The sequence below is a fragment of the Fistularia commersonii genome, chromosome 3, assembly GCF_037954325.1.
Source record: "Fistularia commersonii isolate RoL2024-O1a breed Wild chromosome 3, RoL_Fcom_v1.0, whole genome shotgun sequence".
NCBI lineage: Eukaryota > Metazoa > Chordata > Actinopteri > Syngnathiformes > Fistulariidae > Fistularia > Fistularia commersonii.
The window spans coordinates 19233484-19247696 of record NC_141286.1 but is presented as its reverse complement, the minus strand read 5'-3'; the positions used below and the strand labels follow the sequence as shown (position 1 = coordinate 19247696).

The 14213-nt window shown below is 37.2% G+C and overlaps 1 protein-coding gene, 1 long non-coding RNA gene and 2 other non-coding genes across 7 annotated transcripts in view; all 4 read left to right on the top strand.

The window, feature by feature from the left end:
- The window catches only part of lrp4 (low density lipoprotein receptor-related protein 4), a 120822-nt gene extending 116786 nt beyond the window's left edge, over positions 1-4036 (top strand). For 2 of the 3 annotated variants that reach the window (XM_086143991.1, XM_086143990.1), the window contains exon 38: positions 418-4036. In XM_086143991.1, the coding sequence (XP_086000117.1) occupies positions 418-759 (342 nt within the window). In that variant the 3' untranslated portion in view covers positions 760-4036. The remainder of the gene's footprint in view (positions 1-417) is intronic. The other variant, XM_086143992.1, reaches the window with a different exon arrangement.
- A 1288-nt stretch (positions 4037-5324) lies between these two features.
- On the top strand, positions 5325-9081 carry LOC147235778 (uncharacterized). 2 transcript variants are annotated; one of them, XR_015104214.1, is made up of 4 exons: positions 5325-5406; positions 6342-6464; positions 7190-7270; positions 7707-9081. It is a non-coding gene; the product is annotated as an uncharacterized LOC147235778 (long non-coding RNA). The 2 variants fall into 2 exon arrangements; XR_015104215.1 differs by lacking the exon at positions 5325-5406 and adding an exon at positions 5912-5978.
- Positions 6102-6212, top strand: LOC147235780 (small nucleolar RNA SNORD67). Its single transcript, XR_015105980.1, has one exon. It is a non-coding gene; the product is annotated as a small nucleolar RNA SNORD67 (small nucleolar RNA).
- Positions 6989-7099, top strand: LOC147235779 (small nucleolar RNA SNORD67). The gene has a single exon (XR_015105981.1). It is a non-coding gene; the product is annotated as a small nucleolar RNA SNORD67 (small nucleolar RNA).
- Positions 9082-14213: the final 5132 nt, after the last annotated feature.

Below are 14213 nucleotides of genomic sequence, written 5' to 3'. Positions count from 1 at the left end.
AGCCTAGTGTCCAAACTTACCTACTTCACAGTAACATTTCAGAGATGTTTATCAGAAGCATGTCATTGTTTGTGATTGGAGCTAATAATGGACTTAGCTGGAAGAGTGATTCAAAAATGCCATATCATGTGATTTGCATAGCGCAGGTTATCATAGTTCATGATCACCTGAAGGAAAATAGTAAGATTGAAGCACAGCTTTATCAAAAGAACCCTCTGTGCTGTGCATGGCTGTTGTGGAGTGTTTTTGAGGTGATATTTAACTAAAATTTGAGGAGACTACTACTCTATATAGATCTACTTGAAATGAAAACCGATGTAATCTGAAAAAAGACCTTCACAGATTCAGGATTATCTTGGACCGAATTTTTTCTTTTTGTCATTGTTCATTACTTACAATAAGTATCCCCTGCTGCAGGGGGGAGGGGATGGAGGCTACACGAAGGAGAAGATCCGCATTGTGGAGGGCGTTTGTCTCCTGTCCAACGAGGAGCTTTACTGGGATGACCTTAAACAGATTAAGCCGTCCAGAGGCGGCCTGCATACCTGCATGCGTACAGACACTGTGTCCCTGCAGGCCAGCAGCGCTTCACTAGATGATGGTGAGACAGAGCAGCTCCTTCAAGAGGAGGCGTCTGAATGCTCCTCCATAACCACCCTGACACCGTCAGCCATTACCCCAAATCGTCATACCCAGCACAGCCTCCCTGACACCGGCTGGGCCTCCACACGCAAGCCCTCCACCGAGAGTGAAGTGTGAGGGAGGCCCGTGCATCATCTGTGCGTTATCTCAACCTCCTGTACCTAAAACACATAGCCACACACGCAAACATACACAGACACAAACACTTGTATTTATAGCTGGTACAAACACAGAATAAATGGTACAAGCACAGAAATGGTTGCATATCTACAGTAAAACTATAAATTAAACAACTGTCTGAAACTGGGGCTCCGTCCTACTTACACACACACACACACACACACACACACATACACACAATCTCGTGCACACACATGCAGTGCAGTACTCTCAGTGCTAATGCCTTTAGGCAAAACGACAAACTAATGAGCATGCTGGAATAAGAAAGCAAAGAACTCTGGGGAAGTGACCAGAGAGACAAAGTGCTATCTGGAACCTATTTAAAGGATTCAGACTCTCAATGTGATGAACATTTCTCTGAGTACAACTTCACCTTTATTTTTTCAAAACCTTTTTTTGAGAAAGCTAAAACGACATACTCCCTGGACTACATAATTGCAATGCTCTTATACCACTCATTACATTATGAACACTATTTATGAACATTTTTATACTTCAGAGTGGGTTTATTGACTTTGAGAAATCAGTTTGTTGAACCTTGTGAAGCAGGAACTGGCTACTCATGATATGTATTTATGACAGTGCCAAAGGGTGGGGCTTCACTGGGTCTCCATGCTTCATCCTGCATTTACATTTCAAAAAAATTGGATACAACTTTCTGTCTGCCAGTGGAAGACTTCAGTGAAGACTGTCTACTTTCTTATTTTAAAGCCTCCATCAGGTCAAGGAAGGACTTAGCTGGAGCTACTCAGTTGATGGCAGAAGTCAGTTCTGCAAAGCTGTAATTTATCTGTTGCTGAACTTCAAGCGTAGCTGTGGAAGGCGCAGTGAAGTAAAAAGTGCCAGACATTTCACTTTCCTCCCTTCCTAAACGGTGTATTTATTTTTCTATTAGGCTGTGCATTGTCTTTACTCAATTCAGTTAAAGCTTACTCAAATATAAACAAAAAAAAAAAAATCACACTTACCACCTGTGGTGTCCAGCCGTGCAAGAAGTTAAGCTTTTACGTACCAGTATTTTAGAGTTCTGGGACTTTTTGCCTGCTTTTCCTTTATTGGTCATTCCAGATATGTCCCTGAGTTATATTACCACATTCTCAGCACTTACTATTAGAAATTGAAGCTATTTTTTTCCCCAAAATGCTGAAATTATTTCCAGCATAGGAACATGTGTATTATGTTGCCAACATTCTCCCCCATTGTTCTTTTAAAAGAAGCTAATTAGCTTATCTTTTTAATTCCTAAGGGTTTTGAGCTTTTATGGGTTTTTAAGGCTGCTACAACAGAAATATATATTAAATACATGGATTTTATTTTCTTTATCAACATTTTCTGTTAAAAGAATTTATTGGATTGAACCAGAAAGTTGAAGATCCATTTGAGAAATAGGGGTGGGAATCACAAAAAAATTCATAATACAACATTACTGGGATAAATTGCCAATTGCAGCAATATCATAATAGAGCAAATCTTATTATAATGTTTGAGCTTCATCAGTATGATAAAAAAGGTACCTGTAAAATATTCAAATTAAGTTGCAATCATGCATTTATTCTGTGTTCCCAGGTCAACCTCACAAGATATTATAACTAGAATGAAACGGAGGACAGTAAATGTAATAAATGTAGATATTTACCAGCCAGTTAAAATAAACACTTTGTTTATTACATCTACTGTAATAATATTAATATTCATACTTGGCAATTATTTTAATATTGTATTGCATTGGAAAATGTAGCAATGTATTGCTGTATCTACACTTTATCCCACCCCTATTAGGAGAGGCTGTGTCATACCATTGGTTTTTGAGATATTTGCATCTTGATAAATATTTAAAATAAACTTTTTGTCTTCTGAAAAATAATGACAATGTTTCCCTTCAAGTGTTGTTTTGACCTGAAAGTTAGAGGCAGATATGCAAAAAAGGCTCATCAATCCCAAATGATCTACTTTGCCAAACACTATTTCATGGTGTTTTGAGGCTCTATCTATCTATGATAGATATAGATATGGATATAGATATATATAGTCCCAGTCTATCATTTCTAAGTCTGATTTGCAAAGTGCACTTGCAGTATCTGCCACAATGTAGTAGAACACCTGGGTACCTTAGAAACACTGTTCATGGCTGACTCCATCAGGCAGGGAGGGTTATAGTTTATAATTATCACTGACAAACATCTTACAGAAACATTAATTTAATACAAGATATTACACATTGCTTTAATCATAGAGTAGCAATCTGTGTTGTTGAAATATGGTACAAGGAAATACTATATTGCTGTTTTGACAAATATATCAGTTAGATTATATAGAACCCTGTACTTTGAAGTATCTGCTACAAGCTCAGCATCTTGCTGAATTGCTGCTAGACGAAGCACTGAAGCCAATGAAAGAGGGTCTTGGCAGCTACCTAACTACGGTGTCTGACGGTCAGTTTGACGGTAGGCCTCCAGAGCGTCATAATAACCTAGGAACCAATCATCCCGGCTCATAGTCCCTCCAACTCTGCTGCAGGAATGCTAAAACTGTACAGATTTTATCATGCAAATATAAACAAACATTTCTTTTGAAGATATTGTGTTGATCAAGCTGTATAGTCTTCTGTACAAAGGGATTTCATGACTGTTTTTAGATATGTATTAATTTTTACTCACTGGAGAAGATTTTTTTTTAATTTTCACTTTTTATTTTAATTTTATTTTATGTTTTTTTAATTTGTTTTATTTTTGCTGGATTATTTTAACCACTGTGTTTCCAAGCCTTGTAAATTATAGGGAAGGTGCCAGTTATTTAATAGCGCTCTTTTATCATGAAATTCTGGTCAAGTATAGCTGTTGTAAAGTTAACAAAAAGAGGTATTTATGATTTGTTTGGTTGTCATTTGATGTGTAAATATGAAAAGACTGTATATGTATTTCCATCGCAGTACTAACAAGCTGTGTTGTGTGATATAGTGAATTATCCCTTTGCTATCTTTTAATATAAAATTGCATTTGCATTTCATTGAAAGTTTTGCTCAGTCATCTGTGTCCATTTCTTTATTAATACTGTCAATTGAAGTCACCAGTTAGAGCAACAATTTATTTGAAAGTTTATTTGAAAGTTTATTTGAAAGTGCGTATGCATGTATATGCACATATATGCACATATATGTGTGTGTATATGTGCATATACATACAAATATAAATATACACACAAGATACATAGATACAGGAAAAAAAAAATATATATATATATATATATATATATATATATATATATATATACATACATGTCTTGGGCAGCAATGATGGAGGATTTGAATAAAACTTTCAATATGAAGCCTTTTACTGCTGCTACGTTCATACACTTAAAAAACTGACAAAAGCCAACGTGGATTCCAGTGGATTGCCTTTGTCTCCTAATTTCAACCATCTGGTCTCTGGCAGCTACACATGACAGCATCAATCAACATTTTTGGCCTTGCTTTAAGTGTCTGCTTTAACTTTACTACAAAGTAACTAGTGCTTATCAAAAGCACCAACTCCCTAAGAGAATTAATGTCAGGTTTTTCAAAATGAAACAACAAAAGCAGGGTAATGAAGGGTAGAAAAATCTGACTGAAGATAGTACAACTTTTTCACCTCAAGAAACAATGCAAAGAATAACAAAGACCTAAAATTAGAAGTACAGGAAATATACAAAAATAAACAACCCTCCTGCTAATTGCCAGAAACCTCTTGAACAGGAGTATTTTTTCAAGGAGGCATACTTATCAGAAGACCAAACCACCTTAACTGACCACTCAGCATGAATGAGCAAAAAATCTTCCTTTTGATCTCATATTATATTCAAAATATTCAAAAGGTAAGTGAGACCCATTGAATGGGAGCAATAGAAGTGTTTTCAACAACTCATCAAATACACATCTACAAATGTATAGCACTTTGTTTGGAGAAGTTCTAATTTTTTTTCTGTCAGCTATTTCATATATTTTATTCAAATATTAAGTGGCATAAAAATAACATTCTTAACATATTCATGAGTCCATGTACATCCATAAAACTAGATGGGAAACCAGCCAAGCAAATAAGCTGTTATTAAAAATGAACATGTCAAATATTTAACGGACTGAGTTTTTGCTTTGTCAATAAATTACAGAAACTGTAAGATTGCATCCATGATTATGTCTTCCCTTCTTTTCCTTTTCTGATTGTCCTCAAATATAATTGATTCTTTTCAATCATAAAGGACTGATAATAGAAATTCCGCACTTTTTTACTTCAAGATGAGGCAAAAGGGAAAAATCATTGGTGATTCATTATGGAAATAAGCTATCAGTTATGTGATACTGCCTGAAAGTATAAAAAAATCGTCCCAGTCATGGCAATTGTTTGTTTAAGATTTGATCCAAAGAATAATATAAATAGTGGCGGTATTCCTGCAAAAAATGGAGTAAACTCCCCTTAAACCGAAGGACGAAGAAGAATTAAGCCACGCCCCGTTTCAAAACCTGGCGGCAACTTTATAAACTTGCAGGAACGACACCGGAAGTAACAGATAAACGAAGGCGAAAGACCAGCATGTCTCGTAATACAAAAGGTTGGTATTGTTTTTTTTTTTTTTTTTTTTTCTCCTATTTTCCTTTAATGCCCAATGTCGAGAATCCAAATGCTTCCTCATTATTTTGTCATTTGTGTCTTTATTGTATTTAATTTTTTTTTTAGAAAAAAAAGGTATTTCCAGGGCGAGCTAATTCGATAGCCAATCCGGTTACGTTATTCGATCGATATTTTAACGACATTGAAGGTTTTGGTCGACGCAAGACTTGCCCAAAAGACAGCGGTGTCGCTCAACAACATTCACAATGTCCTACATTCACTTTGAGTTCGATCGCCCATGCTTTGATTTGCTGCCGCCACGTTGCTGGTGCTAAGCTATGGCTAACTCAGACATGTGGCACTGCTGTCCGCACATTTGCTGTTATTAGTGTTTGTTCGAGTTCTCCCATAAGTTACTTAACAGGGCGATCTCCTTTACATGTTTCTTTTGTTTTGTAAGCATTAAAATCTAATAATATATGGGCAATTTGTGTTTGGATTACTGTTATTCATTTGCCGGTTTCGAGTCCTTCCGAGAAGCCGCCATATCGTCAGTCCTGTAGAGTTTGACCTGTAAGCGTGTTTCGGAAACTGTAGTTAAACACACTTTTCGTATTATTTATTGCCGCGAATCTTTTGTTTTAGCTCAGATGAGGCTATTTCATAGACAACTGAAGTCCTAATGAGAGGGATGGGTCGGAGAGTGATGAGTTGCACTAAGTAATTGGAGTGTGTTGCAGTTGCAGCAACACTTCAATCCGACTAACCTGAGGACACACTGTGTGCACAGGGGCCATCTGACTCCGACCCTCTCCCTTTCGAAGTGAAACCTGACTTTTGGTTTCAGGCAGAAATATAATATACAAACACAAATTTGATGTTGGTGAAGATGACATGCTCAGTAAAAGTTCTCATTCTCCCCTTCATCTTGTTAAGGTCTGATATCCGCAGGTGCTGAGATGCCAGTCTGTGCGGATCTTCAAGCTCTCCTCCTCAATAAAACAGGAATATCAGCTTTTATTCCAGGAAGTTGATTCATTAATATCCAATATGGCTAAGGTGTGTAATTTCATATGTTCTATGTTTACCACTGTTCTCTTTTTCACAAGTGTTAAAAATCTGAGTATTTCAAAATATATAAATTTGTTTTGATCCTATCATCACTATCATAATATGCAGGTAGACTACATTGTGTATTCAAACAGATCTTTGATTATCACTATTCATAACAATTCAGGCTTGTCAGACAATTTAGTTTTTATGTCCTCCATTATTAAATGTTTTTACTTGCATCTATTTATGTGGTCATTATATGATCACCAGATTGAAATGGATTAACTGCACAATCATGTCTGAAAGTGGCTGTGATGGGGGAAATCCTGACTAAAATTTAAACACATTTTGCTTTCTATGTATTACTCTGTCTCAGCATAACTGTATTCTTACATTATGCGTATTAGGGATGAACCACCTTATTTTTCTCAATTAATGGGAATTTACACTTGTATGAAAGTTAGTAATAACCAGATAAATTTGAACACAGACCACCATATGAGTAATCAGTACGTTTCATAATACTGGGAAATGACAATGAAGAGTTGCACTATAAGGAGGGTTGCTGTTTGCTGTGGCACAGTATACACTCACTGATAACCTGTGTTGACATTAATTGTGCACAGGGGCCATCTGAGTCAAGACCTATAATGTCACATTTGTGGAATCGCAAAAGATTCTTCCTCATAATGCTCTTTTATTTGTTGTTCTCTTTAAATGCTGACATTCAGTTAGAATGATGGCGTGATGACCTCTAGGAAGATTTCGAGTCAACCATGGAATGTGATTCAAGAAATCCAAGTGGGTAGCTGGTAAGTTTGAACTTCAACCATTTATAGTTTAATAAATAGTTTGATTCATCATTAAATGGTGCACTGTGTGACCACTGCTCAATACCATAGACTGCTCCCCACACCAGTGGCGGAGATCTAATCTTCAAGCTACACTTTCACAAATAAACTGGAAATAGATGTAACTGCAACTTTATTAGTCCAGCAAATATTGTACATTTTCATTCTGGACCTACTACAATAGTACTAATATAGTTCCTTCAGCTCCAATGAGTCCCTACTGTTATAATGTTGTCAGTGGTCTGTTGGCTCCTCCAAATTTAATTTTCACCTGTCTGGATTGACTAATTTTTTTGGGATGTGAGCATCTCTCCAGCAAGGGAAGAACTTTTAAATTTAATCCCCTTCCTATGAGAAAACAAATCAAAGTGTTATTTTCCTTTTTTTCCATTTTGAGGCTGTTCGGATGAGGGGTGAAACATTTTCAAGTGAAGAAATTCAAGTACAGTTGCCACATCAAGAAGATTTCAACAATAATTCACCGTGACCTGGATGACTGAGAAGCTCCACAGATATGTTAATTGGTTGCTGGTTTTCCTTTTTTTTTTTTTTTTTTAAACTTTTTTTGTTTTGTCTCTCATTGCCCCTGCTTCCAGTGTCATAATAAGCAACTTTATCTCTGAGGTTTTCATCAACATTCCTGTTGGACACCTATTTGCTGCTCAGATCACATTTTCATTGTCTTTAGGTGTCGTCTGTTTGACCAGTTACTTAGACAAGTTGAAATCCAAGACCCTGCATGCCACTCTGGCTTACCCTCTGAAATGGTGAGGCAATAAATTTAGGGTTATAAGTCAGTTGGAAAAATTAAAAAGCAATATTTTGGTAAGGAACATGAAATGTTGTAACAGGACTTTTAGATAGTTGTAAAGCTAGGTACTGTTAACAGGCCAAAAACCCAAGTTGCAAAAATCTGGGTGGGTTGATGTTCATTATTGTATTAACTTCCCTTTTTCAAGCATTGTTAACATTATGTAATTAGGGGACCTCCATCTTGCAGTGCTGCTCATTGAATTTGGTTCACAGGTGAAAGTACAACATTTAATGTCATCTTCTTTGTTTCATGGTTGAATAGCCTGATTTTACGGTCCCAACCAACCTTTTTGGGGACCATTTTATTTCCTATCCACTGTAGCAGCTTACTATCGGTCTCTTGTCTTAAGTAAGCTCTGTTAATAGCATGGCTATTAACTGTGGCTGTGAAGTCAGTGAATTTGACAAATGAAAGAGTTACTGGATCATTTTATTTACGTTTTACAAAGTGTATTACTCATCTGGATTTTTTTATCTGGATTTGTACTTCCAAAGTGATCTTATAACTTGGACCTTATTCCTTGGCTGTAATACAGTTTCTCTGACCACCTTGCAGCAGCAGCAGAGACTGCAGCTCATCTTAAATCTTCAGATATTCTCTCTACCTGTGCAGAATATGTATTTAAGTAAGTGGGACATGTAACCAATATTTGAAGCACTGGATATGTTTCAGCAAGTATAGGTTGTAGCACTGATATTATTGTCTTGATTTTATTTTGTCTGTCAATGATTGTATATTAAAGCCTACATTTGAGTATATTTTGAATTGAGTGGTCATAATTTATCAGATACTGAATTGATGGCTTTGTAGGTTGTCTTTGTTTTTTGCCAAGCTCATGTACATTATGCAAAGAAGCCATGTGATCATAGCATACTCTTGACCAACTCAAATTACTGAACCCTCCAGGTCATGGACTACTTAAATTTTTTTAATTATTTTTTCATACAATATAGGAAGATTTAAAGACTATTAGATTTGAAGATTGTATAATAGGCATTCAAGTGTTCTTTACCTTTAAAAAAACTGGCCTGCCAACTAATGTAACATTTATGCTTTTTTTAGTTAATTTCAATTGAATGTTCATTTCCACTTTTTGTATTAACATTTCAGTCCCAGTTAAGCTATTGCAGATAAGTGCTGTACAGTATGACTGTGATCACTAGATGGCAGTTGGATATCAGTCCTCTACATGCTGGACTGACTCATGCATTCTGCATGACAATTCTTTCTCAACTATAACTATTGCAACAATAAAAGGGCTTCCAGAGGCTGCAAGTAGAAGGCATGATGTGTGAAGCAGCAACTGTAACATATCCAGAAGCGATCATAATCATATGGACAGCTAGATGTTATTTGACTTCCTCCAGTTTCAATAAAAGAAAACATTTGGGCAATGCACCTTTTTAATGGTCCCTGCTTGTTATGATAAAGAAGGGAAATATTTTCATTTTTAGGTCAGAATTTTCATTTATCTCACACTTATAGTCTTCATTCATTGTGATTATATAGAAACAAACCACAAGTTACCAAAATCCGTTTAGTCACAGTAAATTTGAAAACTACATTCTATTACCAATTTTAAGGTAATTATGCCATGAGATGATGTCTTCCACTTGGAATTTAATACTCATTTGACACCTCATGGTCCATGTGATTAATTCAGCATGTCAAACAAATTAAGTGATGCATCACCTATTTTGATTTGCAGCATCATTAATGATGAGTAACACCAGTTGATTTAAGTTCATCAAGGCTTTATCTAAGTACGGTTTTATTATCTCACATCATATAACTGCACATCCTGGAAAATAAATTACCCTTTTCACGATAACATCCCATAGAAGATGACCGAAAGGCACCATCTTGGAAACTATTCCAGTTTTCTTATTCAATATCCCCAAATGTACACATGAGAAATAATATTGTTTGGAAATTAGATTACAGACCATCATGTATCACGCTTCACTTTATGTCATTTGTTTTTGGCATTGTAAAACAAAACTTCGGGAATCCTTAGAGAATTCCATCAAATGTGACACTGTCAACTTCTGATGATTTTATACCTTTATCATAAATACCATTATCATAAAGGTCAAACGTCAACTTCACTGAGCTATTATAGTACAAACTGGTCATTTTGAAGACAAAAAAAAATTGCACTTAGTCTTCACTAGAGTCTTCAATGGCACATGTAACTAGCAACTGGATCAGTATTACTAGTTAGCCGTCACTGTCCCATATGCAGCTTCAGTTAGCGAAAAGGACTTCAGTGTCGTTGTCTGCATATAAGGGCACTGACATTCTAAGTCTAATCAGTAACTTATCTTGTTAATTGAGAACTGACATTACATTTCTTTCCAGAGAGGAATCCCGAAGGCTTGTGTTTCTGGCAGTCATTAACTTTTGACAGTGCGCATCGCCACGGGAGTCATTCCATCAATTCAATTTATTAGTTAATGTCAAACCACTTCATTCAGATTTGACTCCATCAGTTCTGTTGTCTCACAAATCTGAACTGTGGTATTCTTCTCTCTGAACCATGGACATGTCTTTTTGTGACTATTCATAATAGGGGTTATGTCAGTCAGATATGCATGGTCTTGTGCACTTGTTACTGGAGTCAGGGCTGTTTGTCAGTTTCAGCTGTCAGTTGTTCGCTGCTCGAGGATAACTGTCCTTCCCTCTTATCTACTGACAATTTTCAAATTTTCTGTCTTCCTTCTTGTAAGTCAAGATTTTTTTTTTCCATTTGTCACTAGCTGTGTCTTCAACACTTTCCCAGAGAATGATCCTTTTCTATTTTAAGACCATATTTTTCAAACTGTTTCAAATAACTAATACTAAGAGAGATTTTGTATATTCCACTACAATTTGTCCCACATTAATGCCCACATTTCAACCTCATCAAGATACTCTTTCTATCAGCCTTGATTTAATATCAGTCATAATTAATGCATTGTAGGGATCTTAAATGTGCTGTTTTTCATTAGTGTTCCAAAACCCATGGGAAAACTGACTGAGCTAAGACCGACAGGAATACAGATACTGTCAGTAAAGAACTAATCGATTTAACGGTGTAACCTGAGGTGTTTTGATTGCCTTGGGATCCTGTACTGAAGAACCAGAGGAACTGGCAACATGCATATTTCCTCCCCTGAAAAACATGAAAACATGAATTTACACACACCGCTGGGAAAATATGAACAACCCTCACAAGGAGATGGTATTTTCAATGCCATATGTTGATGTATGTGTACATTATGGTTGATATTGAATTAAGGCGACCATCATTTTCTCTTTGGTCTTCCCCTCGACCTCCTGCCTGGCAGCTCCAACCCTAGCATCTTTTTACCAATATATTCACTATCCCTCTTTGCCTGACCAAACCATCTCAGGCACAAATAAAATATTCTATTAATATTAAAATGTTTTTGTTACCATCTTTCCTACATTGTGCTGCTGACTTGTTCTTAGAGGCCACCATGGATTTATACTGGCACACAATTTATGGTCAATGCATCTAAAATACTCTTTTTTTAACTTTCATTGTCTTTTCTGAATTCCATCTCCCCATGCTGCAATCTGTTGGAAAGAGGTGTTTGAAAATTAGAAAACAATGGGACCCATTTGCAGTTGCTACATTTCTCATTGCCTGATCATTCATCCAGTGAGAGATAGAGTGGTTTGACAAATCACACAGGAATCCCATTTCAAGATGATATTGGCACGCTAATCTGTGCATGCTCCTTCATTCGATTGATGAAATAAGTCCAGTGCTATATACAGTACCTTCTCCTTTCCACACTGAATTTATGGTCTTACTTCAGCGATTCTATTAAGAACTCCATCTGAACTATTCCTTAGCCCAAGGGTGGAGGTGCGCCTCTTGTGTTATTAGGATTTCTGCTGAGGTATTCATCTTTGACGCTGATGCACATTTACTTCTGAGTTCTGTTTCAAATGACTTTATTTCCACTCTCCAGCTTCTGATACATGCAGCAGATCCAGCTGGTGGTTTCTAGATGTGGCTTTAAATCAGTTCTACGTGGTGAGAAGACACGTGAAAATAGTTTCATCTGATATTTGAGATTTCCAGATCAATCGTCACTCTATATGGAGGAAAATGATTGCATATCTTCTCTAGGACGAATCTGACATTGACTACACCGTGTGCTACAAGTACCATAGCCTTCTGAATGGTCTCCTTGTTAGCATTAGGATAAGTATCCCCTTCTGTCACAAGAGAGGCCAGCATTTGATTCCCTGATGAGAGGCACATTTTTTAGGGCGGGGGACAGCGTGTTAGAAAGGTTGTCCTTGGAACTGATCGTTCCTGGTTCAATTCCAGTGCTCCTTCTAGTCAAAGTTGTTGAGCAACTTCTGCTTATGGTTCATCCATATCAAATGCAGTGGTTACATTTTGTTGATGCTGTACTTGCGGCTTTCTCATTGCTTCACGACACAGTATCTGTAGTTGGGCTTACTACCTCGTTGATACATGTGCGGACGCCTTGACCATGGCAGCCCCTGGCAGAGATTACACACTTAACCTCAGTTCAGTTCACTTTTGAAAGATCATAATGGTACCTAGTCATCAGGGCATTGCTGTTACACGTCGAGCCCCAATGAAAGTCTGATTTGTCATCCACATTCACCCGAGAATCAATAGATAAGCCCACAGGAATTTACAGATAGCCCCGTTGTTGCCAATTCATTGTAACAAAAAAGACAGATAAGTGGCGCCTGTATACAATAACACGATATTGTATTATTGAAATGCTGCTGGATTAAGCTTTTCCCTTTCCTGGGGTTGTATTGCACAAAAGAGTTTACCCACTGTTTCTGAACTGCTTTTTTCCACTATTTAAAACTGTGGAGAGTCCTTCGGGGCTCATAGTAATTTTTTGTCATAACATAACAACTGAACTTGTTGAATTTTTTTCTGAGGACATTATAGCTCTAATTGAAGGGGATTCTGTTCTCAGACTTTGGGGTGTATGAGAACATGGGATTTTGGTGGGCACTGAAAGGGGTTGAATGGATGACCAAAAACTTTCAGACTCTTTCAAGGGCTAAGGACCATCCAATTTTTCATTATCTGCCACCTACCCTGCACTCAGAGTCGTAAGAATACTTGAACCTAAACCTAGCTGTCACTGAGCAAGAGGCAGGGTACAGCCAGTTGATATTGGGGCCAGAGACAAACAACCATTCAGTCTCATTGTCAAATCAGGGAAGATTTTCCAATTAAAACTGGGGTAAATCCAGTCAGACATGGGGAGAATGTGCAAACGCCACACAGAAAGGGCCCTGTGGGAATCAAACCAAGGTCCTTTGTGCTGCAAGGGGAAACCGCTGACACATGTGCCTCCGCCTGCCCGAGTTAAGGTCCTTAACGCTTAGTTTTAATTCCATATCACAGCCACAAAATTTGCATCATAACTTGGCCTTTTTCTTGGTGCTTGAGTGAAACATAAAGTTTCTGTGTCAGAATTGAATTTAGCTTAGACAAGCACCAGGCACTTGAACAGGAAGGATGGGAGGATCCAATATCAGTAGCTCCAGAATGCCAGTGCAATGCAACACTATCTTTGCCGCAGATACGCACGAGTGCACTTTATGTACTACATCTATGGTATTTCTGGTAACTGGTTCAAATATGCTTACTTCCAATAAAATATAAGTCGAAGAACACACTTTGAAGTATTTCTTTTCCTAATCTTTCTTTTCTGTTGAGTTGAAAAGTACAGGGGAATCATGATTTGAGACAAACACAGGTATAGACCTATCTCTGACTGCTTTTTATCTGAGTATAAGTTGTCATCAGGGGGTTGAAAACAGTTAGAAACCATAAATAACCTCTTTAATAATTAGGGACAACTCATGCCTTTGGCTGAAGTTCTGCTCTCTTATGAAAAGCATTGTGCACCACATATCCGTCTCAATGCCGGTTCAGATGTTCAAAAATCTACCAGGGAGCACACAGATGAATAGCATTGATTTGTTTATTTCACCCCAGGAAAATTTTACTCAAATAGGTTGGTGTTCAATAGACCGCATTCTACCACGATTCTGGTTCAAAGACATGCT